We start from the raw sequence: 24,662 nt of genomic DNA, 5'->3' as shown, positions 1-24,662 counted from the left end.
AGCATCCGTTATGTCATGGGGTGCATGACACCTGATGGTCCTTGTTCTCATTTCCGAAGAGAGAGAAAGCTATTTTTCCTTGTTTACTTTCTTTCCATGCCACACATAGAATTGTAGAATATCTCAAGTTGTAAGGGACCAATAAGGATCATTCAGTCCAACTCCCTGCTCCTTTTAGGACTACCTAAAACGAAATCATATGACTAAGAGCATTGTCCAGATGCTCCTTAAACTCTGACAAGCCTACTGCTGTGACTGCTTCCTTGGGGGGCCTCTTCTAGTGACCGACCACCCTCTCAGTGAAGAACCTTTTCCTAATGTCCAATATGAACTTCTCCTGACACAGCTTCTTTCCATTTCCTCGTGTCCTATTGCTGGTTACCAGGGAGAGATCAGCACATCCCCCTCCACTGCCCTTCTTGAGGAATCACAGAATTGCAGAATCAACTAGGTTGGAAAAGACCTCTGAGATCATTGAACCCAACTTATGACCTAACACCACCGTCAACTAGACCATGGCACTAAGTGCCATGTCCAGTCTTTCCCTAAACATCTCCAGGGATGGTGAATCCACCACCTCCCTGGGGAGTCCATTCCAATGTCTAATCACCCTTTCTGTGAAGAAATTCCTCCTAATGTCCAACCTGAACTATTGTTGCAGTGGGGATACTGTAACACCTATACCAAACCAGGAGTCCCGTGGAAAACAAATATATACAGACGGATTCTTGCTAGATGTTTCAGAGATGTTTATTTCCCCAGCCGCATGGCCGGGGCTCTGCCGAGGGACTGTTACAGTCAGCACCCGAGCTCCTTTGCCCGCACAGGGAAACACAAACCAACCAATGGGGAACGAGGCTGAGCAGCGGCAGGGAAACCCCGTGCCTCCCTCAGGGCTCCCGGGGCTACATGGCGGGGGAGGGACCCCAACATTTCACCCGTTTTATTTTAATAAAAGGAGAATGAAGACAACTGGATAAACATAACGAGAACAGTTTCAAAACAAAACAAGCCACCCTCCTGAGTCTTTAAATGCCCAAACAGATTCTGCGGAACACCTTAGGGCTGACAGAAGGGAGACAGAACTCTCTGGACATGCCTGTGGGGAAACTGAGGCAGGAGAGGGTTCAATTTCTTTCCTCCCCCTTTTCATCCCCCCATCGGCATCGGAAAGGGATTTTGGGGGAAACAATTGGCAAAGGCAGGGTTTTGTGAGGGAAACCATGGATGAAAAAACGGATTGGGAATACACTGGGGGTAACAGGACATAGGGTAAATGGGAAAGGTGGGATTAGGAAAGGGAGACTTGTAGGGGGGGTTTACAATGGAGATATTGTCTAACATGATTACGATTTTTTGCATATATACTGCCTTTTACAGGAACACCATCAGGCCCAGTGACCTGCTATGCTTGTAACCCTTTTCTACCTTGTATGATTTTGAATTCTACCACCTCTCCATCTCCCAAGCTTGGGATGCATTTTTCAGGGTTATTCTTTTTAATAGCAGTTCTATGCACGAATATGTCTTGCTGGTTATCACATCTTGTTATAAAACCATAATTTTGTTTAACATTATACCATTTCACTGTCCCTAAGATCTTAGCTACTATGGTCTTTTCCTTTTTCCGAGTGGCTGCTGTTTTCTGTCTCGCTGTGTCTTTGCTCTTTCTTTCGGTCCCTCCCGTGTTGGAATTGTAGGGGCTGCTGGTGCCTGTGCGCTTTTCCCGGGGTCGCGTTTGGGGCCGCGCGGGCCGGGCCAGGCCGCGCCGCTCCATTCTCCGTGCGTCGCCTCCTCTGCTCTCAGCTGCGTTGCCACTGCCAGGGGCTGCACCCACGTCTCGGCTGGGCCCCCGAGCCCCCCCACGCCCTGCTCCAGCGCGCGTTCCGGCTGGGCGCGGCTCCGCTCCACCGCTGCCAGCCGCCGCCCGCGCCCCGCCCCTCTCGTTCGGGCGCTCTCGGGGCTCGCTCCACCACTCGCTGCGCGGGGCCGGGCGGGCACTTCCGGGCCCCGCCGCTCCTGCAGCGCCTCGCTCCGCCACCGACACTGTGGCCCGCGTGGCTCCGCCCGCGCACGGGAACCGTCTCGCTGCTGCTCGCAGAGCGCTCGGTGCACGTGGCCTGGGTGGCACGGTCCCTGAGCCAGGATTCCCTTCACCAGGACACAGCTGACATTGCTCAACAGTCTCGGTTATTAAATAATATTCACAAAAATATTCTTCCATCGGCATATATTTTGACTCAAATATTAACTGTGTCCAAACGGTCTTCCAAAAGCTCTTGGTAAGAATTAAATCCCAAGAAACATAGAAAAAGTTCTTAAACAACCATGCCAGGAAGTGTTTCAGTTCTTTCTGAGCTTGAATCAAGCTAAAATTTACAAATCGTTGTTCAAGAATCATTTTAAGTTTAAGATAAATGTCCATATGCGGCTCTGAAAGCCAAGAGTCTTCCCACGGTTCCTCCATAGTTTAGATATGGAATAGCAAAACAAAACCAAGAAGAGGAATCCAAAGTTTCCAGGGTTTACTCACACGAATCAGTCGCTTAGGGATCGGGAATCGTTCTGCCCGCATTCACCACCATTATTGTTGCAGTGGGGATACTGCAACACACCTATAGCAAACCAGGAGTCCCGTGGAAAACAAATATATACAGACGGATTCTTGCTAGATGTTTCAGAGATGTTTATTTCCCCAGCCGCATGGCCGGGGCTCTGCCGAGGGACTGTTACAGTCAGCACCCGAGCTCCTTTACCCGCGCAGGGGAACACAAACCAACCAATGGGGAACGAGGCTGAGCAGGGCCAGGGAAACCCCGTGCCTCCCTCAGGGCTCCCGGGGCTACATGGCGGGGGAGGGACCCCAACACTGAACCTCCCTGGCACAGTTTGAAGCTATGTCTTCTTGTCCTGTCCCTAGCTGCCTGGGAAAAGAGGCCAACCCCCACCTGGCTACAACCTCCTTTCAGCAATGTCCCATGAGCGTCCTTTTCTCCAGGCTAAACAGCCCCAGCTCCTCATAAGACTTGTGCTCCAGACCCTTCACCAGCTTTGTTGCCCTTCTCTGGACATGCTTCAGCTCCTCAATGTCCTTCCTGAATTGAGGGGCCCAGAACTGGACACAGTACTCAATGTGTGGCCTCACCAGTGCCGAGCACAGGGGGAAGTTGTAGACTGAGATGAGGTTACCCCTCAGCCTTCTCTTCTCTTCTCTTTGCTGAACAAACCAAGTGATCTCAGCCACTCCTCATAAGTCTTTCTCTTGAGGCCTTTCACCATCTTGGTCACCCTCTTCTGGACACTTTGATGTCCTTCTTATACTGAGGCATCCAAGACTGCACACAGTACTCAAGGTGGGGCTGCACCAGTGCAGTGTAGAGTGGGAGAATCATCTTCCTTGACAGGCTAGTTATGCGGTGCTTGATTCACCCATGGACACAGTTGGACCTTTTGGCTGCCAGGGCACGCTGCTGACTCATATTCAACTTGCCGTCCACCCAAACCACCAGATCTCTTTCCATGGGGCTGCTAACCAGTGTCTCTTCCCTCAATTTGTTCATATAGCTAAGATTATCCCATCCCAGGTGCAGAACCTGGCACTTGCTCTTGACATGACTAAGCTTTATGCAGTTATATGGTTTAATACATCCAGTGTGGAAAAATGCTTCAGCATTGTCCCAGACCATAGACATGAATAGCAGGGGACTGGAAAATATTCTGTACTGACACTTGCATATATGTTAATTTGAGCTAGTTGACAATCACTCTATATAACTATGTAAATAAATATCTATGAATACTAACATGCTTTAAAAAATATTTCAAGCTTGAATGACACATTAGTCACCTAGATGATTCTCAGACATGTTCTCTTACCGAATTCTGACCCCAAACACATATTCCATTCAAATAAGCTATTAAGAAAAGACAAGGAGCAGTATTGTGGAAAGATTTACACCAGTCCTAGAATTTAGTATTACCTTTAGAATATATTGGTGTTGTGGTTTAGGAGTGGTATTCTCCAATTTAGTACTCCTGCTAAAACCACACTGCTGCTCGCTCCCCCTCCCCCCCCTCCAATGGGAAGCACAAAAGGCAAAGATCACAGGCTGAGATAAGAACAACTTACTGAAAATAGCAATGAGATAAGAAAATTAACAGTAACAGCGACAATATTAATAACAAAAGGTATAAGACAAGGAAACTATTTACATGTAAAATAAACCAATACTGGACCATTCCTTTCTCTCACTGAAGAACATCCTTCTTCCTGGAAGTGAGGGAGACAGTCCCTTTCCCTTGCCTCAGACAATGATGCCAGGTGGGGCGGCTGTTGCTTGCAATAGCAGAGGGTCTGGTGTGCACTGGAGGGTCATAGGACACTTCTTCAAATTCCCGGAAGTCCTCTTTAAATTGCTGGAGGTCCTTGGACAGTCTTTTCACAGATGAGACATGCCCATGGGGGGAGAAAGATACTTTCTTCATATAGCTGGAGTTTGGTAACCAAATTATCTACTCTTTGTTCTCCTTCTTTCCAAGACATCAATGCAAATGAGTTGGCATATGGTGATGGCATGTGCCATAGGAACTTCCAACACATGGATTGTGTGCACTGGACCTCATCTGAATTTATAGGGGATTGCTCATTATTTGAATCCTTATAGAGTACCTCCAGCACAGCTAATTTTCTCAGGTATTGCATACCTTGCTCCATGGTGTCCCACTTGTCTCAGTGCACTAAAAGATCATCCTTGAAAAGATACCTTTCCCTCACGCTTGATAGGAGTCACCTCCAGAGGCTGAGAGTTTCTTGTAGATACAAAAATGCTGCTAGCAAGGATTTTCTTGTTATTTTCTAAGTCCGTGAGAGACTTTCCTCTCTCACAGAAGAGGTGGCAGGGAATGTAAACAACCAAGACACCTGCAATCTTGAAAAGTCTTGTTTAGGGTATAGTAGAAAAATATTTTGACAATGGATGTTTTAGGATTTTAGCCAATCACCCCCAAGGGGTGGCTGGTCCTTTGTCCAATTAGACTATGAAGAAAAAAGTCTATAAAAGAGTTTGTAAAATAATGAAAATCATCAATCTTGCTGCACAATTCCTGCCTGCTGGATCTTCTCTCCTCCTTCTCCCTATGGCTGCGGGACACGGTGCTATACCGTAGGAACCAGGCCTGCGGTAATAGTTTCTGTCCTCTTATCAATCCCCTTGTTAATGCCCATATCCCAGGACAGGGATCCCAGTTTCTTGGCTTCACTACCATCTAGTTTCATAACATGGGCCACAATATCCCAGCATTGGAGCAGACAGGTCACATGGGGCTCATGCAACTAGCGGCTAAAATCTTTTCGCACATCTCGCAGCTCACCCGGGAATAGGGATCAGGTGATTATATCTGACCCTGCCTCTTCCTTCTGTTCTGCAAGCCCTGCTTCCTCTTCATCCCTTACTAAGCAAACTGATTTGGTCTTGGATTTCTTCTTCTGTATAGGGGAGACTGATACCAGCATGGGTTGTTGCTTTGATTCAGCTGCAGTTTGAGTGGCCACAGTGCTTGTTGGTCTGCTTTCCTCCTCCTCTGTCTGAGGGTGCTGTCTAGTGACAAGCAGTATGCGATAAACAATAGCCAGGCCCCAGAACATTGCATAACTTTGCACCTCTCTGGAACTGCCACAGCATTTTTCTTACAAATATTCCTTCATTTTATCAGGGTCCTAAGATAAACAGAATTGCCCAATCAAAATTTATAAAGAAATAACATTTATTATGCAACTGAAATATTGGTCTCAAAAGCCACGATCGAGAAAAGCAGCACTGAGCCCGGGGTCGGAGCTGGGTGAACACGCATAGATCTGATCTCTATCGCATCAGACCTCCCAAGTTCAGGAGTGCTGCTTCGGCTGGTTCCTTCTTATACAGTTTTTGGGCAGAGTCCGGATTAATTCTATTCTTCTCCTCGTAATTTTAGCATATTCATGAAGTTTTCTTGTCTCGGAGTTGGGCTGCACAAAGCCTTTCCTGGGTCTGATGAATTGTCCATCCTGGGTGATGGATGGGCCATCTCTGGTTCCTGGAACAGTTATTTTTTAGTTCCCGGAATGTCAGATTCCTTATCAGATGAGATGTAGATATCAGAGTGTGGTGATCAAGTCGTCATGGTGTGAATGTCCTGGTGATAAGATCCAACCCCACCTGGGTGGAATCCTCACTTATTGATTACATCTGTGAGAGAACTTCTTTTAGTGTTGTGAAATTTTTCTCTCAGCCAGGCTGATGGAGGGATTTTGAAACTCTGTCTCTGCATGGTCATATTACATTTCAGTTTTATACATAATAGCACGAATTACATACTTTATTTACAACAGTCCTGTAATTCCTCAGGGGTGAACTTCCAAATCATTGGAGCAGAATAGTCCTTCAAAAACCAACTCATGCCCTCCCACGTTCCATGCCACTCATGACAATCCACCCTCGGGGCAGATCTCAGAATGACCTTTCTAGACATCTCTTTTGCAATTCTAAACATGGTGTGGACCACACTGAGGAGACCTGGCAGACTTAACAACAAAAACGTGCTTTCCTTAACATCCAAAGGGAATTCAGAATTCTCAGAAACTGTTGTAACAGGCCTAAAGGAGGAAAATGGGGTGAAAGGCTGAGGAAAATCATCCTCCCCTGTTCCCCCCACAGGCTGGGTACGATTAGTAATGAATTCCCAGAATTAGCACCCAAGGTAAGAGTAGGAGAACAACACTGATTACACATCCCAAATGACCTTCATTGCCCTTGATGTTATAATGTCATAAGTTGATATCCCACAGTACAGCAACAAAGCAATCCTGATGTCTCTCCTTGCTCTGAAAAAGAGCACCAGGAGGAACATACAGGAATATACACAGGGTTAGGTGTCACGTCCACATGAACAGACCAAGCAACATTGTGACCAGTAGTTCCATACCCGATACAGCATATGCTTAGATCAAATTTTGTTTCCAGCCCGCTCTGGTCAGATCTGTTGTTATCTCAACTCTTTGCGCCTAACATTGGGTGCCAATTGTGGCCGTCATGGTATGGACTGGTGTTCTCCAATTTAGTAGTCTCGCTAAAACCACACTGCTGCTTGCTTCCCCTCCCCCCCCACCTGAAAGCACAAAAGGCAAAGTTCACAAGTTAAGAACAACTTGCTGGAAACAGCAATGAGATAAGAAAATGAACAGTAACAGTGACAATATTAATAACAAAAGGTATAAGACAATAAAACAATTTACACATAAAATAAAACCAGACTGGTCCATCCACCAAGCTTTCTCCCACCAGAAGGAACACCCTATTTCCCATGGCAAGAGAGAGAGTCCCTTTCCCTGCCCCAGGCAATGACGTCAGGTGGTATCAAATAACATTAGGGTCTTTACCACAGCCCTTCCCGGTGATCTGGGCCAAAACCAGGACAATTGGTTATGCTAACCCACAGTTGTTTTCAGATTACTTTTTTTTTTTAACCGTATCATTATTCATGATCCTCTGTTACCCAAAAGACTACTGCCAATATCAAATCCAATACTTCACTTTATGCACAGGTATTCTACTGTATGCAAGAAACAGTCATTTCCTTCACTTTAAAAAGCCTAGTAATTATAGGGCTTGAATAAAGTCAAAAATGTGTATTCTTCATAGGAATACATTTGTCAACAAAGCATATGAACTTTTTAAAAAAATATATCTTAAAATGATGTAACATAAGATTGCATCTGTAATTCTCTAGGAAATATTTGACATGCTTCTTCACATAGGACTGTGAAATATTTGATACTGCAACACAGACTATAGATAAAGTAAATCTGAATAGAATTGTTTAAAAAGACAAGAAACGTATTGCACTGTCCTGCTTCTGGGTCTTCCCCACAACTTGTTTTGAAAGAATATATCATAGCATGCATAAAGACATAATTTCATGGTAAGTCCTTTTTTTTTCAAATCTCTCTCAATCACGTCTTAAAACTTATAAAGATAGATAAGTTTTTATTTGCCCCAAGAATTCAAATTCATGATAGGAAGGATTCTTATAGGAGTACTTTCTACCAGTGAAGATTATTCTTCTCATATCCCTTTTAAAATTACCCTATTCCAATTATTATTAAAAATAAATATGTTTTGTGTCCTGGGTTGAAGTGTATTCTATTACCATCCTCATGAGCCGTTGAAATCAGGTGGGGCAGTGTTTCCTTGCCTCCTTCCCCCAGACTATCTTTTTGTTAATGGCCCATCATTGTCCTGCCACATGATTCAGAGATAACTCCCTCCGGACTATCTTCTGTTAATGAGCCTAATCAACACTTGGCCTCATGACTCATTACACCATTGTGAGATGCTCCACCCAGAGGGAGGAACCAAGCATCCCATCGTGGATATAATCTGAGACTGAACACCAGAGACATCCCTTCTCCACTGGATTTCCAGAGGACAGGAGCTACAGAGCCACCACCGGACCTTCTGAGGAAGAGAAGACCTTTTTTTTTCTCTACTGGATCACTGCTTCAGAGGACTGCAATCACCATTCTACCAGACTGCTACCACCACCCTGCCTAACAGGGACTCAGGTTGTATCTTGACTTTGTCAGTTTGAACCAGTGTTTTCTTTTAGTCTTTTCTTTTTTCCCTTTCCTTTAATTTTCCCCATTAAATTGTTATTCTGACTTGGTGCCTCCCACTGGTTTGTTTTCAAACTAGTACATTTTGTTAATTGCTAAAATGAATATTTCTATAGTGTAAGGAGACAGCAGAAAGAATATAAATTCAGCTTGTGCACTGTTTTGTTATTTTAGAGACTAAATATTAAAAATGGGAAACAAAATGAAATGCAGTAGAGAACTAAAGAAAAAAATGAAAATACAAACTAGGACATAAATTGCATTCAACACAGATTACCTTAAGCCATTTATCAACACACTTGGCATGAAACTCGTGGTTACAGGGTAAGACTCTAAGTAGCTGCCTTGCCTCAAAGTCACACATGCACACTACACACCTAAAAAAAAGAGCAAATATCTATAAACTTTACCATTTAATAACAACAGGCAACTTATAAGGTGCGTCTGCAAACGTTTTTTTTTAAAACCACTAGAGTATCTACAGTGATCAAAGTTTTGTGGGTATAGATCTCTAGTGTAAAATGAGAATTTCTTTTGTTTCTTCACCTTGGTTTCAAATCCCAAAGCAGACAAGGGAGTTCACTGGCCCAAGTAGTAAATAGATTGTATTACCATAATTCAAAATACTTGAGCTCATGCCTGCTGATTTAAACAGGCAGTGCACACCCTATAGCATATTTCTTTCAGTTTTAACTTTAATTTTAGCTACATTAAAATAAAAATAAATCCCAGAAAATTGCTTTGAGTATTTCTCAAAGCCATAGTTGATTAAAGATCACACACATTTTTACTATGAAAGATTTCTTCTTAAATTACATCTATATTCTGTTGTACATATTTTATAAACACATTTCTTCCCCAGGGATGTCATCAACTGAAGTTCTCTGGTATTTTTATTTTTCTTATTCTCTACTATGTTAAAAACAACATTGAAGATTGCTCTAAGTGGAACATCAGAGAAAAAAACCTCATCAGTTCAATTTCAAACATTTGACAGCAGTGTATATAACTTTTACTGCCTCCCATCTATATCTCATTTCTCTGTTATGTAGATTTTTCAAACAGAATTTGTCTTAAAAATAAGAAAATATAACTGTAAACCTCAAAGACTTTCAAAAGCTCTTTCAGGAGCACTTTAAACTTTAGTAATTGGAAAATATTTCAATATAGGCTGAATTTAAAGTTATCTAGTATGCCAAACAAAAATTTTGAAAACTTTTTAAAAATACTGAATAACTAAATTTGGACATATAACTGAAGTGAGACTAGGCAGAATTTTAAAGTCAAGAAAAATTATATCTGATTTGAAAAATGGTTTAATAAAATTTTTTTTATTTGAGTGCTTTTAGAGCATGTGTGTTACAGTATTTGCTTAGTTTAGGCTGCAGTCTGAAGGAATGGAAGCAGTCATGTAAAGTATGTAATTTTGAGATTTTTGCAAGAACATCACTTCCGGGACTATGCTTGCTAACCCATGACAATGTACTTACAACGTCTGCTCTGATTGATGATTGCTTGGATTGAACCTGTAAGATGGAAGCTGTTCAATGTCTGTCTTTGTCAGTCCTCGAGGTTTGGCTTCTCCTAGACGTTCTGCCAAATTCAACAGTGCCTACGAAATAAGGAATTTGGACTTTTTAACATTCATTGCCCCAACAAGCTCCAGCTCTACCAGAAGTGATTTCTTCTGCCATGTCACAGGTGGCAAAACCCACCTCATCACAGAATCTTCTGAGTCAGAAGGGACCCACAAGAATCATCAAGTCCAACTCTTAAGTGAATGGCCCATATGGGGATTGAGCACATGACCTTGGCATTATTAGCACCATGCTCGAACCAACTGAGCTAATCAAGGCATGTTTAGTCTTGCTTTTCTCTCTACAACTGCAAGCACTATGGAAAGATGTCTTTCAAAGTTCGATCATTGATGAATCATTCTGAACTGAATAAGATGGTATCTTCGGGATTTCCAAATATCCATGACCTAACTGTTAATCACTCCTATAACTGTATTCACAGCTTGATACATGTTTTACTTTGAAAGTTAATTCTCTTTCCCCATCCCCCACACAGTTGTGTGAGTAACCAGAAGAAAATGTTGACAAACTTGCTTTCTAGGAATATGCAATGAGCCTAGCTCTATGTGTCTGAGAGTTTAAAGGGACAACTTTTTACTCACATTACACTTCTTGAGATAACTGAATTGAGACATGGAGATTTTATACTGAGCCTTTGGAAACAAAGGCATGACATCAAACTGAAGAGACACTTTCTGATTAAATTTTGTACTCATACAGGTAGAACACTGTGCCTAAGTGATCCTCATGTAAATAATTTGTACTCCCACATGAGGAGCTCCAGAAAAGCATCAGTATAAACTTGATAGAGAACTGAAGCACAGAAGTTAAGAGATTTGATGAAAGATGCAAAGAGCACAGATTCTCAAATAGCCCAAAACCTGAAGCCCCAAATGCCATCTACAATATGATGCTTCTTTTAACTAGCACAATAAGCATTATAGGAGAGCCTGTCATTACACTGCAAATGCTATGTAACAGCATAAATACATATGTCTGAGCAGAATCAAGGCAAAATAGATACATGAGGAGGGATAGGCAGCAGCTGAGGGTTGCTCAACAGAATCTGATGGGAATCCAACAGCCTGAGAAGCAGCAAGGACAAGAGCTGGGATCATCCCTCAATTATCTAAGATGGACATTTTATTTCAAAATATGTGACTTGCTGTACTCTCCTTATTGTCAAGAGAAAATATATATATATTAAGACATTCTTGCCAACAGCATGTTTACCTGAATTCATCCTACAATGTTAACACTAATCTGTAAAGATAGCAAGGCACATAAAAAGCACTAAGTTATAGCATATTCAAAAGCTTCGTATATTTATGCTCAATATTTAAAAAATAAGAAAAATTATAAAAGAAGAATCACATCTAGAGTGGAAAGTTGAAGAATTTAACCATTGCTAATCTGAAAGGATAGACTTGAGGAAAGGCAATAGATACAAAATAAGGGTGTTTCTAACATCCAGTGTTATAAACGAGTATGGAAAAATAATGTTTCTACATTCTGTCTTCATAAACATTACATTTATTTAATCAGGTTTTTGTCTTTGAAAAGCAAAAACCATTAAAGTTCATGTATTAACGTGAAACATAGATTTAAAAGAAACATAAAGATTTTAGTTATAGGCTAGGTGTGTTGAAATTAGTTAGAATAGGAAGGAATTCGGGCCCAGCTAGAGTTAATTAAAATAGTTAAGAAAGCTGGACCTGAAACAGTTTTCAAGATGTTAGTAATTGATTAGTGAATAACTAATGATCTGTCATTTGTATGTTTGCTTAGCTGTGCTTAGAACGAGGAACAGAAACATTGATAAGTTGGTCTAGGGAACAAGGACAATTACCAATTTCCTCCCTTTGTGGGAACCTATTCAAAAGTCACGCAAGAGGAAACTTAGAGGTCACTAAAGTAATTAGGATTGTTAAAGTTAAGAAAGGCGAAAAAGGTCAAAATGAGGAAGATGAGTTACTTCATCTATTTTGGATTACTGTCCCAATTCGAGACCACCGACTCAATTCAGAGCACACACTACATGTGCTTAATGACATTTAAGCTCATTTCCATACGAAGAGGAGAATGGGAGGTGTTAATGTTATGAATATGCATTTGTATTTTGGATATTCATAATTTTTGGAAATAAAAAGCTTTGTGTTTGCTTGTATCGGGGCCCTGCATCTTAGGGAGCTATCCCAAGCAGTGCCTGGTGCTAAATAAAACATACACTTTCTAACTTTAAACTGTTAGAGAGTTTTTGTCCATCTGAGTTGGATATCGATATTAGATCGATATTCATATTTTGGTAAATCAAACACCTGCTCCTCATGAATTTGTACTTCACACACCAACCTCATAGTTTTCTACTTCTCCATCTTCCACATCCAACTCAAAACTGAAAGCTGGTCCAACTGCAGGTGGCACTGGAAGCAATGATCTGCCAGAAGAACAAACAACAGTAAAACTCAAAATCTTCCTGAAGGAAAGCCCGCAAACATATGTCAGAGGTAGAGTTGTTATTAAGCATTCTTAAGTCAACAAATTCTAAGAATCAGTAAAAGTTTAAATTTGAAATTAAGAAATAAATAATTAAGACAAATTGCATCACTTTTTGGTACTCGCTGAACTGCATTTTTAAATTGCATATATATTACTGTGAAAAATCATACTTATGGTAAGGTTCAGTGTTATTACAGAAACTAATCTCTTCATAGCCTGTGGGAGACAGAGGAGTAGAAACTCCTGCGATTCAAGGAGGCTTTGATTTACAACCCTGGAAGAGACTAGGTCTGGCTTAATTGACAAAGATTTGTGGACTTTAAGCAAAAGGATTACAAACTTGTGTTCCTATCATTATAAGTAAAATTGTACACTGGGTGTTTTGGTGAAGGGTTTTAAAATATAATAGTGTGATTTTATATAGTTTAAGTTAAGAATTTAGATGGTATAAGAGAGACATCTGTGTGTACGTGACATGAGAAGTTATTGGTCAAGACATAGCTGCATTGCAGTGAGAAGTGCCACAGGTGATAGGTCATTAATCTAAAACAAAGTGTCGTTTTAAGTATCTATTGGATTAGAAAGTTATAAATTACGATGTAACCCTAAATCTTGTGACTAGTTGCCATTACTCGTATGTGTTGTAAAATCTCACGCCTCGACTGATGCGTTTGTTATTTTAAACAATAAATTCGTGTAGTTGCATAGTCCCATCCCTTAAAGTTATTTTCCTCCGACACGTGAAGCGCGAGAAACGGACAAGTGGTGCCCGATGTGTGGCGGATTTACAGCGCAGAGGTTGGAGTAGGATGAAGAGGATTCCCTCGGTCAGCGTGAGTTAGCCGAACCCTGAAACGAAGGGTGATCCGGCGAGAGCTTAAGCTGAAAGGAAGCTTGACGAAGGGTCGCGGGTCGATTTCTCCCTAGCACGCGGGTAGGAAATCTGTCTTCAACGATTGAGTGAAGGCAGGGGCCGGGAAGGTAGAGAGATGGGTGAGAATATTTCAAAAGAACAGAGGGATGTTTATAATAAGTTAGATGCCTTGCTGAAGTTGCATTCTGAGCCTCTTCCCAGCAAAGAAGTGAAAGATTTATTGCTTTGGGTTTTCCGAAATTGCCCTGATGTTGACTTTGAACTTCTTCTTACTAAATCAGTTTGGGATGATATTGCGACTAGACTTTACGATCTTGCTTCAAAACGCGATAAGGCGGCAGCTATGTTAATCCCTGCTTGCCGCGTGGTGATAGAATTGTTGAACAGCTCAGTGATTAATGGCGGCTCCGAAATTTTAACTGCACCACGGGCTCCCTCTCAGTCGCCCCCTCCGGCCGCTTGTAATATTGCACCCGAAAGGGGGGGTGGTGAAGAAGAGAGGGGGGAGCCCTCGGAAGTGATGTATGGTGCCGGAGGGCGGGAGGCCTCGGAAATTACATCTCCGGAAATGACATCTTCGGAAGTGATGAAAACAAAGATGGATGCCCCCATGACAGCTCGGAGGGTTGCCGGTAGCACAGCAGAGGTGCAAACTCAGGATGAGTGTTTACCATCAGTGAATGAATCTAATGTAAGCCTTCAAGATATGAATAGGCTCTCCTCTGCCGATAAGCAGAGAGAAATAAATCTAAGGGAAAAGCCTGTTTTAACAAATTGGGATGTTATACATCGGGAGGTATCTAAAGAGGATGATCTTGTCCCAGCTCGTAAATCATTGTTAGCATTGCCGGTGAGATATGAGAGAAGAGGAGCAAACCCGAGATGGAGGAAGCTCGTGACAGTGTTGTAACAGAGATTAAAAGGGCTGGACTTGAGATTTCTATGTCAAAAATACAAGAAACTCCACCGTGGAAATATTTGGGATGGAAAATGACAGAACAGTCAATAAGGCCACAGAAAATACAGCTTCGAATTAAAGTTCATACTTTACAAGATTTGCAGCAGCTTTTGGGAGAGATAAATTGGATTAGAGTTACTTTAGGGATTACTAATGATGAACTTGCTCCAGTTTTTGATTTATTAAAGGGAGATTGTGACATTACTTCCCCAAGAACCCTCACACCTGAAGCTCTAAAGGCACTTGACAGAGTAACAGAGGCTTTACAGAAAAGACAAGCACATCGTTGTGTAGATTCACAACCATTCTTCCTTGCAGTACTGGGGGAAAAAATGCAATTGTATGGTCTTATATTTCAATGGGATGCTTCTGCCAAAGATCCCTTATTGATAATAGAATGGGGTTTTTTGCCTTACAGATCTCCAAAAACAATCTTCACAACGATGGAAATGTTAGCTCAGATTGTAATCAGAGGCAGGTCAAGGTTGTTAACTATGGCAGGCAAGGAGTTTGCGATAATTTATTTGCCTCTGAAGAAGCAATATTTTGATTGGGCATTACTAAACTCAGAAGAACTTCAGATTGCATTATTGAATTATCCAGGTACTTGTTCTATTCATTTCCCTAGTCATAAACTATTTCAGGCAAAATTAAGCTTTAGAGAAAGACCACTGTTAAGTGAAGTGCCTTTGGATGCTGTGACAATTTTTAGTGATGGGTCAGGGAAGACACATGGCTCGGTGGCAATGTGGCAAGACCCAGAAACCAAAATATGGAAACAGAATATTCAAATAGTAGAGGGTTCAACCCAGGTAGTAGAACTTGCAGCAGTAGTTAGAGCATTTCAGCTTTTCCCAGAGCCTTTTAATTTGATTACAGATTCTGCTTATGTTGCTAATATAGTTAAGAGAATAGAAGGATCAGTTTTGAAGGATGTTAACAATGATGCTCTGTATCGTCATCTTAAATGTCTTTATACCCTTGTGCAAAATAGAACTAATCAATATTTTGTCTCCCATATTAGAGCTCATTCTTCACTCCCAGGATTCCTGGCGGAGGGCAACTCCAGGGCTGATAAGTTAACAGTTGCCATAGTGAACACCTTGCCAAATACTTTTGAACAAGCAAAGTTGAGTCATGCCTTTTTTCATCAGAATGCACAAGCTCTTATGAGAATGTTTCATCTTTCCAGAGATCAGGCTAGAGCAATCGTAAATACCTGCCCAGATTGCCAACTGGTGCAGCCTCCTGTCTCCATGGGAGCAGTAAATCCTCGAGGGCTACAGAGTTTGCAATTGTGGCAAACGGATATCACTAAATATCCGTCTTTTGGAAAATATAAAAATATCCATCTATCAGTGGATACATTTTCCAATGCAGTTTTTGCTTCTGTACACACAGGAGAGACAGCAAATCATGTGTGTCAGCATTTTTTGCAAGCTTTCGCTTCCTTGGGGGTGCCTCAAGAAATAAAAACAGATAATGGTCCTGCTTATACAGCCCAGAAAGTAGCCACATTTTTGATGAATTGGGGTGTTCGCCATACTTTTGGCATTCCTTATTCGCCCACGAGTCAGGCAATTGTAGAAAGGACACATCATTCCTTGAAACGTATTTTAGATCAGCAAAAGGGAGATCTAGCACAAGCAACACCACAGATGCGATTAAGTAAAGCTTTGTATGTTTATAACTTTTTGAATAGTTCTTCTACAGAGCCTGATCCTCCAATATTTAGGCATTTCTCTAATAGCACACATGCAAAGTTAAGAGAAAATCCTTTGGTTCTGATTAGAAATCCAGAAACAGGACAAATAGAAGGTCCATTCCCATTAATAACCTGGGGCAAAGGGTTTGCTTGTGTTTCTACAGGTATGGGACCTAGGTGGCTTCCTGCGAAGAATGTGAAACCATATCACGCGCAGAAAGAAGCTGACAGCTCTATGAGTAGAGAAGAGAGTACGCAGACGTGAACTTCGCAGAGACTACAGCCCATACCTGCAATCTTTTGTTTTATTGTTAAAGCTGTAAATCTTAGGTTTTAAATCGATGTAAGAGTGTGTAAGCAAATGTGTTGTAAAGATCTTTTGGCAAATAATCCTCATCATTAGATGAAGTGAAAGTAAAATTGGGAAATACAAAAATATTCTTACAAATTAGTTTAGAGATTGAGATTTGAGAAGGAGTCTTTTGCCAAGAGAACTTTCAAGAAACATGAAATCTAATCAAATGTTAAGTTTGTTTTTTGCTCTGTTTGTTTTGTTTACTTTCGATGGAGTAGCTTTGCCGGTCGATCAACCTAAGACCAATGTTTGGGTGACTTTAGCTAATGCTTCAGGGTTGGATACTCTATGTCTGTCTACCACAACTCCAGAAAATCCATTTTCAACTTGTCTAGTCAATGTTCCAATAGAGAATTGGCCAATCCCAGAGAAAATTGACAGGGCCTTACGAGGTACCTTTGCAAGATCAGAAGTTTGGGAACACTATACTCCAGTAAATACATGGGAATGGTGGACTCCCTATCTTCCTAAAACCTCTGATGAACCTGAAGAATTGGAAATCCTTGGTTCTGTAAAAGTGAAATTCTGTGTTGAGTTCCATTCTACAAACATTAATCAATCAATGATGAGAGATGCCTCTCCATATCACCCTGTGTATAAGAACCACTCCTTTTGGTGTAATAATACTTTTGTAGTTTCATCTGCACCTAGCTCTATTCCTCTGCAATTACCAAGAGGAATGTTATTTGTATGTGGAGACAGAGCATGGCCAGCTATCCCTTCAAACATTAAGGGTGGTCCGTGTACTTTGGGAGAGCTTACATTATTTACTCCTAATATGAAGACAATTGCCAATGTGCGACACAGACAAAAAAGATCTACTCCGCATCAATATGGACCAGAGTGCAAAGATGATTTTACCCCATGGGGCTATGGAAAAAGGCTTGTAACATCTCTTCTTATGCCACCAGTTGCCTCAGTAGTTGCGTTAAAGCAGTTGGATCGGTTGGGATGTTGGCTGAGCAAACAATCTAACGCTACATCCCTTGCATTAAATGGCCTTTTAGCAGATGTCAAAAATGTGAGGCATGCCACTTTGCAAAATAGAGCAGCCATTGATTTTCTTTTACTAGCCCATGTACATGGATGCAAAGACTTTGAGGGGATGTGCTGTATGAATTTGTCTGACCACTCAGAGTCTATTTACAAGAGCATACAACAACTTAAAGAGGGTGTGTCGAAAATAAGAATCGATGATGGAACGTGGCTGGATAATTTGTTTAGTGGATGGGGTTTAGCATCGTGGGTAAAAAGTGTCTTACAACAGGCCTATATATTTTGGCAGTCATAGTAATAGTTCTCATAATGGTGCCGTGTCTGTTTCAATGTGTACAGCGAATGATTGATAAATCCATCAAAGGAGTTTTTTTGGTGCAGAAAGGAGGGGGAGATGTGGGAGACAGAGGAGTAGAAACTCCTGCAATTAAAGGAGGCTTTGATTTACAACCCTGGAAGAGACTAGGTCTGGCTTAATTGACAAAGATTTGTGGACTTTAAGCAAAAGGATTACAAACTTGTGTTCCTATCATTATAAGTAAAATTGTACACTGGGTGTTTTGGTGAAGGGTTTTAAAATATAATAGTGTGATTTTATATAGTTTAAGTTAAGAATTTAGATGGTATAAGAGAGACATCTGTGTGTACGTGACATGAGAAGTTATTGGTCAAGACATAGCTGCATTGCAGTGAGAAGTGCCACAGGTGATAGGTCATTAATCTAAAACAAAGTGTCGTTTTAAGTATCTATTGGATTAGAAAGTTATAAATTACGATGTAACCCTAAATCTTGTGACTAGTTGCCATTACTCGTATGTGTTGTAAAATCTCACGCCTCGACTGATGCGTTTGTTATTTTAAACAATAAATTCGTGTAGTTGCATAGTCCCATCCCTTAAAGTTATTTTCCTCCGACACGTGAAGCGCGAGAAACGGACAATAGCCTGCATCACAGAGTTAATATTAATATTGAACAGAGTTTCCAGATTTAAATTTGACTTATATATCAATGAAGATTATTAACCCAAATTCATTTAGTTCCCCAATACAAAAGCATTCAAGCACTCAGAATAGGATAGAATAGAATACAGTATTTCAGTTGCAAGTGACACACAGAGATCATCTAGTCCAACTGCCTGACCACTTCAGGGCTGACCAAAAGTTAAAGCATATTATTAAGGTGTCGTGGTTTAGCACAGCTTGGGTTTTAGTTAGAGAACTCCATCAGCCACGGAAGTGATTCTTTTGCAAGGAAGACAGCTTCCTCTAGACCCGACAGAACCAATCAACTGGCTAGTTTGAATATTGACAAATCTGTTAAGCCACTTAAGAAGCTTGACACGCCTCTGTGATCCACATTTGAGAACGAACAAATGCCAGGAAATCTCTCTTGCTTCCGGCTTTTGGACAGATAACTGGTGGGGCCTGCAGTGCCGCCCAGCGGGGCCTGGCCAGGCCAGGCCGTGCTTGGCGTGGCCCGGCTTGGTCGGCCGCAGTGTGGCTTGGCTAAGATATCAGCCGTTTCTGCTTCGCTGGACACCCGGCGCAGCTCCCCTCAGTGCGGGCCGGGCCAGCCAGGAGACAGCCACCCTGGAGCCGCCCGGCCCTGCTCCATGCGGGCGGGCCCGCCGTGTGGCTCAGCCAGGCCCCCTCCCAGTTCGGCCGCTGAAATGAAATGCTACACTGAAACTCCGGCCGCCACCTGGCAGAGATTAGGTGACCAACAGCAAGAGGCGAATTCCAGCTGCAAGGCTGGGGTGGGATTAACCCTTTTAGAACTGTAAGATTCTCCAGAATAGATGAAGCCTGCAGACATCAATCCTCTCTCGGGTCAGAGGAAGAGGAAAGGTGAAAGTACGTAAAGAAAACACCATAGAGACACCAAAGTCAGTGAAGAAGGAAGAGCTGAAGCCCAGAGAGAGGAGAAAGAGAAGATGCTTCAAACCTAGAAGCTGAAATTCTGTTGTAAAGCTATAGCAATGAACTATGATACATCAGAATATCCTTTATAATTTCATTGAAAAGCATGGGGGGTGAAGCGTTTGTTCAAACTGCAACCATGAGCAAAGGTACCAGTGCTGAAACAAGCAAATGTTGAAGTAGCTGTGATCTGGTGAGACGCTTGAACAGAGAGACAAAATTAGTGATGAAGACCCTTGCTCCCAGGGAAGAAGACCTCTGTTTCCAGAGATTAAGATGATCCCAGAAATAGATGAAGAGAACCTTTGCTTCTGAACAGCTCATCCTTAAAATGGTATCCCATTAGCTAAAGATTGAACCCTTGAAAACAATTGTGGGGAAAGCTGTAAGTCAGGGGAAGGGACTTTCACATGCGAGCAGAGAACCATCCCAGGCAGCTGTCTCACTGTGGCATTGAAGCCATGAGAGAACTGTTTCTTGTGGAGATGTGTGGAAGGTATCTTTTCAGCTTTTTTACCGGCTAGGCTAGTGGTTTAATGCCTTAGAAAGCCTCGAGCAGCCTAGAGAGGTAGCATGGGCGATCTAGCACTTTAGTAGCTCTAAAATCGGTACCTGTATCAGCTGCAAAGCAAATACCATCAGCTGAAGCAAAGAGGGAGAAATATAGCTCTCTGCTCGCTCAATTTCCCGCAGTTAGAAGCTTTCAAAAGAAACAGACAACAAGAGATGTTCACTGGAAGGTAGCTGAGCCAAGAGAGGGCGGGCCCTCCCTCGATGGTCTCTTTTATTTGGAGAAGGGGAAAAGGGAGGACTGGGGACGGACCCGGGGAGACCGGCCAATCAGACACTGCTAAAGAGTTTGAGTTACATTTGGTTTTGCCCACGCTTAGAACAAAGGAGCTCGGAGCACATGGCAGAAGCAAGTGTCTTTGGGAGGGGAAGGGGAAGCCCAGAAGAGGCAGCAACAGAGATGTCTCCATAACATGAGCAAGAGAGACTCCTCTCCCTAAGTGAACTGAAAAAAAGACCAGTCTAGAGGTGGTAAACTGACTGGAAAATCCCAAATTTTGTCTCTTTACGCTGTCAGTGGGAGAAGAGAAGAGAGTTGGGGGGAGAAGAAGTGTTCTGAAGGTTTAGTCTGACTCTTAGGTTTTTTTTTCTTTTAGTTCTGTTAATAAACTTCTTTATATTCTTTTTTGTGCCTGCTTTGCTTTCTCCTAATTCTTATCTCACAGAAGGAAAATAAGTAAGTATTGGATTTTGAACTAAACCACTACATAAGGGCATTGTCCAAATATCATGTCCAAAACACTGACAGACTTGGGGCATCGACCACCTGTCTGGGAAGCCTGTTTCGGTGTTTGACCACCTTATCAGTAAAGAAATGCTTGCTAATGTCAAGTTTGAACCTCCCCTGCAAAGCTTTGAACCATTCCCATGCATCCTGTCACTGGATCCCCGGGAGAAGTGATCAACACCTCCCTCCCCACATCCCCTCCTCAGGAAGCTGAAGAGGTTGCCCCTCAGTATCCTTTTCAATAATGCACATAAAGATAATTACAATGTAAAACTGGGCCAACTTCCACACTGACAGCAGACCTAACTATGCATTCCCATATAACATGGATTTGGCCAGAGAAGAACCTCTGCAGATATAAAGGGAAGAGCATGTGATTTTTCTGGTTTTTTCTTTAGTTAAAAAAGCATTGCAATTCCAGAATAATAATATGGGTCAAAGTTTAATACACATCCATAGAAATAAAAAATCCTCAGCACTATAAATTAATCAGGAATGATTGTGACACACAAGCAATCTTGCCTGAGTAAACAGGCAAGCAACCATAACATCAGAACAGACTTTGTCAAAATGCACAATGCAAAATTAAAAACTTCAATGAGTCATATATCCTGGTGCTATTTTGATGCAAGTCAAACAGCGGAATCAGAAATTATAGTTAGGGCAAAACCACAAATAACAAAGTTGGATTATCTCCATCAATGACACCTTTAAAAAAATCTTCATTTTCCAAGCATTTTGTATTAATTTCCAAACCAGAACATACAAAGAACAATAAATTCCATGTCATACATCTAATCTACAGCAGATGGGTTCTACTTTAAAAGGTTACTGATAATCCCTTAATGCTACTTCTACCATCCCTTCTCTTCCAGAAATGGTTAATCAGGTGCAGAAGTTCAAAAGCTGTAACAGATTATTAGAAGAAACCCCCTCAAACAAAAAACCCCAAAACACACACACACTGTCCTGGGTTGAAGTGCATTCTATTACCATCCTCATGAGCTGTGGAAATCAGGTGGGGCAGTGTTTCCTTGCCTCCTCCCCCCAGACTATCTTGCTGTTAATGGCCCATCATTGTCCTGCTGCATGACTCAGAGATAACTCCCTCGGGAATATCTTCTGTTAATGAGCCTAATCAACACTTGGCCTCATTACCCCATTGTGAGATGCTCCACCCAGAGGAAGGAACCAAGCATCCCATCGTGGATATAATCTGAGACTCTGAACACCAGAGACAACCCCTTTCCACTGGATTTCCAGAGGACAGGAGCTACACAGCCACCGCTGGACTTTCTGAGGAAGAGCAGACCCCTTCTACTACAGGATCACCGCTTCAGAGGACTGCAGCCACCATTTTACCAGACTGCTACCACCACCCTGCCTAACAGGGTGTCAGGTTGTATCTTGACTCTGTCAGTTTGAACCAGTGTTTTCTTTTAGTTTTTTTCCTTTTCTTTAATTTCCCCATTAAATTGTTATTCTGACTTGGTGCCTCCCACTGGTTTGTTTTCAAACTAGTACACACACTCAGGAAGGCTCTCCTCATTATTTTTCAGTAATTAAGATTAAATTTATTTGCTTGGGTGCTTTGTTGGGTTGGGTTTTTTTTTGTTTTGTTTTGTTTTGTTTTTTAAGGAATGTTAGATCTTTATTTGACATAAGTAGACTTTAGGATGTAACCATGGGCATAACTCAAGTGTTATCCAAGAACAAAGTGTAATTCTACATTGAATATCTTTAAGGAGATTTCAATAGAAAAAAAACAGGCATAGAAGATCCCCAAACTACATTATCATCAAACTGTTCACTTGTTTAAATAGGCTGGAAACTTTAAATATTGCTACAAGCTTTCTTATTCCTTAGGATTGTTTGAAATGCCTATAACCTGTGGTAGAGCCCAAAGGAAAAAAATATTGGGGAGAGCAACTAGCTTGCAGAGTTATTTAATAGTCGACAAGTACAATCTACTTTGGACTTACAACACATATGGTAATAGGCTGGGATGGTACGACTGTGGTGGAATTGGTTGCTGTGATAGGTATCTACTGTGCCCTGTGAGTCTTCGAGGCATAAAAGGTGGGTAAGGCTGTAAAAAGGAAGAAAAAATTATTATCTTATTTATTAATGAAATTAAATGAAAAGTGAGTGTTGAAAGACATTTTAAATAAGGCATTATCCAAAAAAAGCCAGCCCTATCCAAGCTAAAAGATACCAGCCTTTTCAAAAATTTTTTTTTGACCAACAAATCTCATCTGTAATATACAATTATTCTATCCTGCAGGAAGTAAAAAGTAACAATGCTAACCAGAAGCCGTTGTAAACTAATGTCAGGGTTTAGGAATTGTATTCCCTAATTTAGTACTCCCACTAAAGAGACCATGAACTGCTTCCCTCCCTCCAAATGGGAGGCACAAAAGGCAGTGATCACAGATTGAGATAAGAACAATTTACTAGAAACAGCAATGGGATAAGAAAATGAACAGTAACAGCAACAGTATTTATAACAAAATTATACAAAAAAGAGGGTGATTCACGTGCAAAAATGCTCACTGAGGACTCTGGGCGACAGTGAACAATGGCAGATGGGTTCCCTACCCTGCCATGCTTTTTTCCACTGGAAAGCCACACCCTTCTCAGAAGCCAGAAAGTCCCCTGGCAATTGATGTGAGGTGGTACAAAATAACTTCCTAGCCATGCTCACACGGCTTCAGGCTCTGCCTCCTCATGGCTACTGCAAAAATTAACTCTGTCTTGGATGGAACCAGGACAGCTAGCTAATAAGCATTTTGTAAGGCTTTGTATATCAGCTGGTTTGGACAGGCAGGACTTGAATTGGTGAACATGCTGTAAACCAAAAGCCAAGGGCTTTCAACCTGGCGCAATGAGCCAGCTTGTGCAGTTGGTTGGGTAGGAATGAGAATTTTAAACAACATATATACAAGAGTTCTTTCACTGGTATAAGTCATGGTTTCATTCTTCCAAGTTTGAGCCCTCTGACTCTATGAAGTAAGTCTAACCCTAAAAACCAACCACCCTGACTTTCCACAGCTGCAACCACTAATGAAATTAAATTGCAAAAATGCCTTTTTCAGTAAAGTGGTTATAACTTAGACCAAAGATCAAGACGTTGAACTGAGCATGCATGAGGATGTAGTACAAAACCAATACTTACTACTCCAAATGAAACCTCTTGGTGTAAAGGATCGTGGGTTAAGAATTGGATAGAAGCTGAGGAAGTCAATGTTGGTGGATGAGGTGATGGAGGGTAGGTAAAGCTTCCTATAGGAAGATGTTCTCCAAGCAGTTCTACTTCATTGTCTATCCTTTGAAGTGGCTAAAAGAAACATAGGGATTGCTGTATTAATAGAAAACCAGTTTTTAATATTTATTTTTTAATACCAAAAAAACACAACTCCAATTATATGTTCTGAGAAGTTGTGAAAATTTTATGGAGTTGTACTGGGTATATGTGACAAGGTTTTGGTAGCAGAGGCAGGGGGCTGCAGGAGTAGCCTCTGTGGGAAGAGGTAAGGGCTCTCTTGTGCCAGACATAACTGGTTCAAGTTGGCTCAGCAATGGACCCACCCACTGAAGGCCAAAGCTGAGCCAATCAGCAGTGCTGATAGTGCCTCTGTGAAAAACTTTAAGAAAGGGGGAAAAGAAAGCTGGATAGTTAGTAGGAAGAAAGAAAAAAAGTGTGAGAAACAGCAGAGGGAATACCAAGGCCAGAGAAGGAGAATGATGAGGTGCTCCATGGCACCAGAGCAAGATATTCCCTGCAGCCCGTGGAGGACCCACTCTTGAACAGACTGATATTTCCAAAAGAAA

At 41.7% G+C, this 24,662-nt stretch overlaps 1 protein-coding gene across 1 annotated transcript in view; it reads right to left on the bottom strand.

Annotated features, from left to right (window-relative positions):
* Window positions 1-24,662, bottom strand: part of LOC138102678 (E3 ubiquitin-protein ligase RNF38-like) — a 406,849-nt gene that overhangs the window by 16,541 nt on the left and 365,646 nt on the right. Inside the window, 5 exon segments of the mRNA XM_069000397.1 lie at window positions 8,928-9,027; window positions 10,141-10,262; window positions 12,580-12,664; window positions 22,814-22,920; window positions 24,007-24,168. Of these exon segments, the coding sequence (XP_068856498.1) occupies window positions 8,928-9,027; window positions 10,141-10,262; window positions 12,580-12,664; window positions 22,814-22,920; window positions 24,007-24,168 (576 nt within the window).

This window comes from Aphelocoma coerulescens (genome assembly GCF_041296385.1).
Source record: "Aphelocoma coerulescens isolate FSJ_1873_10779 chromosome W unlocalized genomic scaffold, UR_Acoe_1.0 ChrW_unloc_scaf_1, whole genome shotgun sequence".
NCBI classification, from domain to species: Eukaryota; Metazoa; Chordata; class Aves; order Passeriformes; family Corvidae; genus Aphelocoma; species Aphelocoma coerulescens.
The sequence above is the reverse complement of the archived record's forward strand: the minus strand, read 5'-3'. Positions and strand labels throughout refer to the sequence as shown.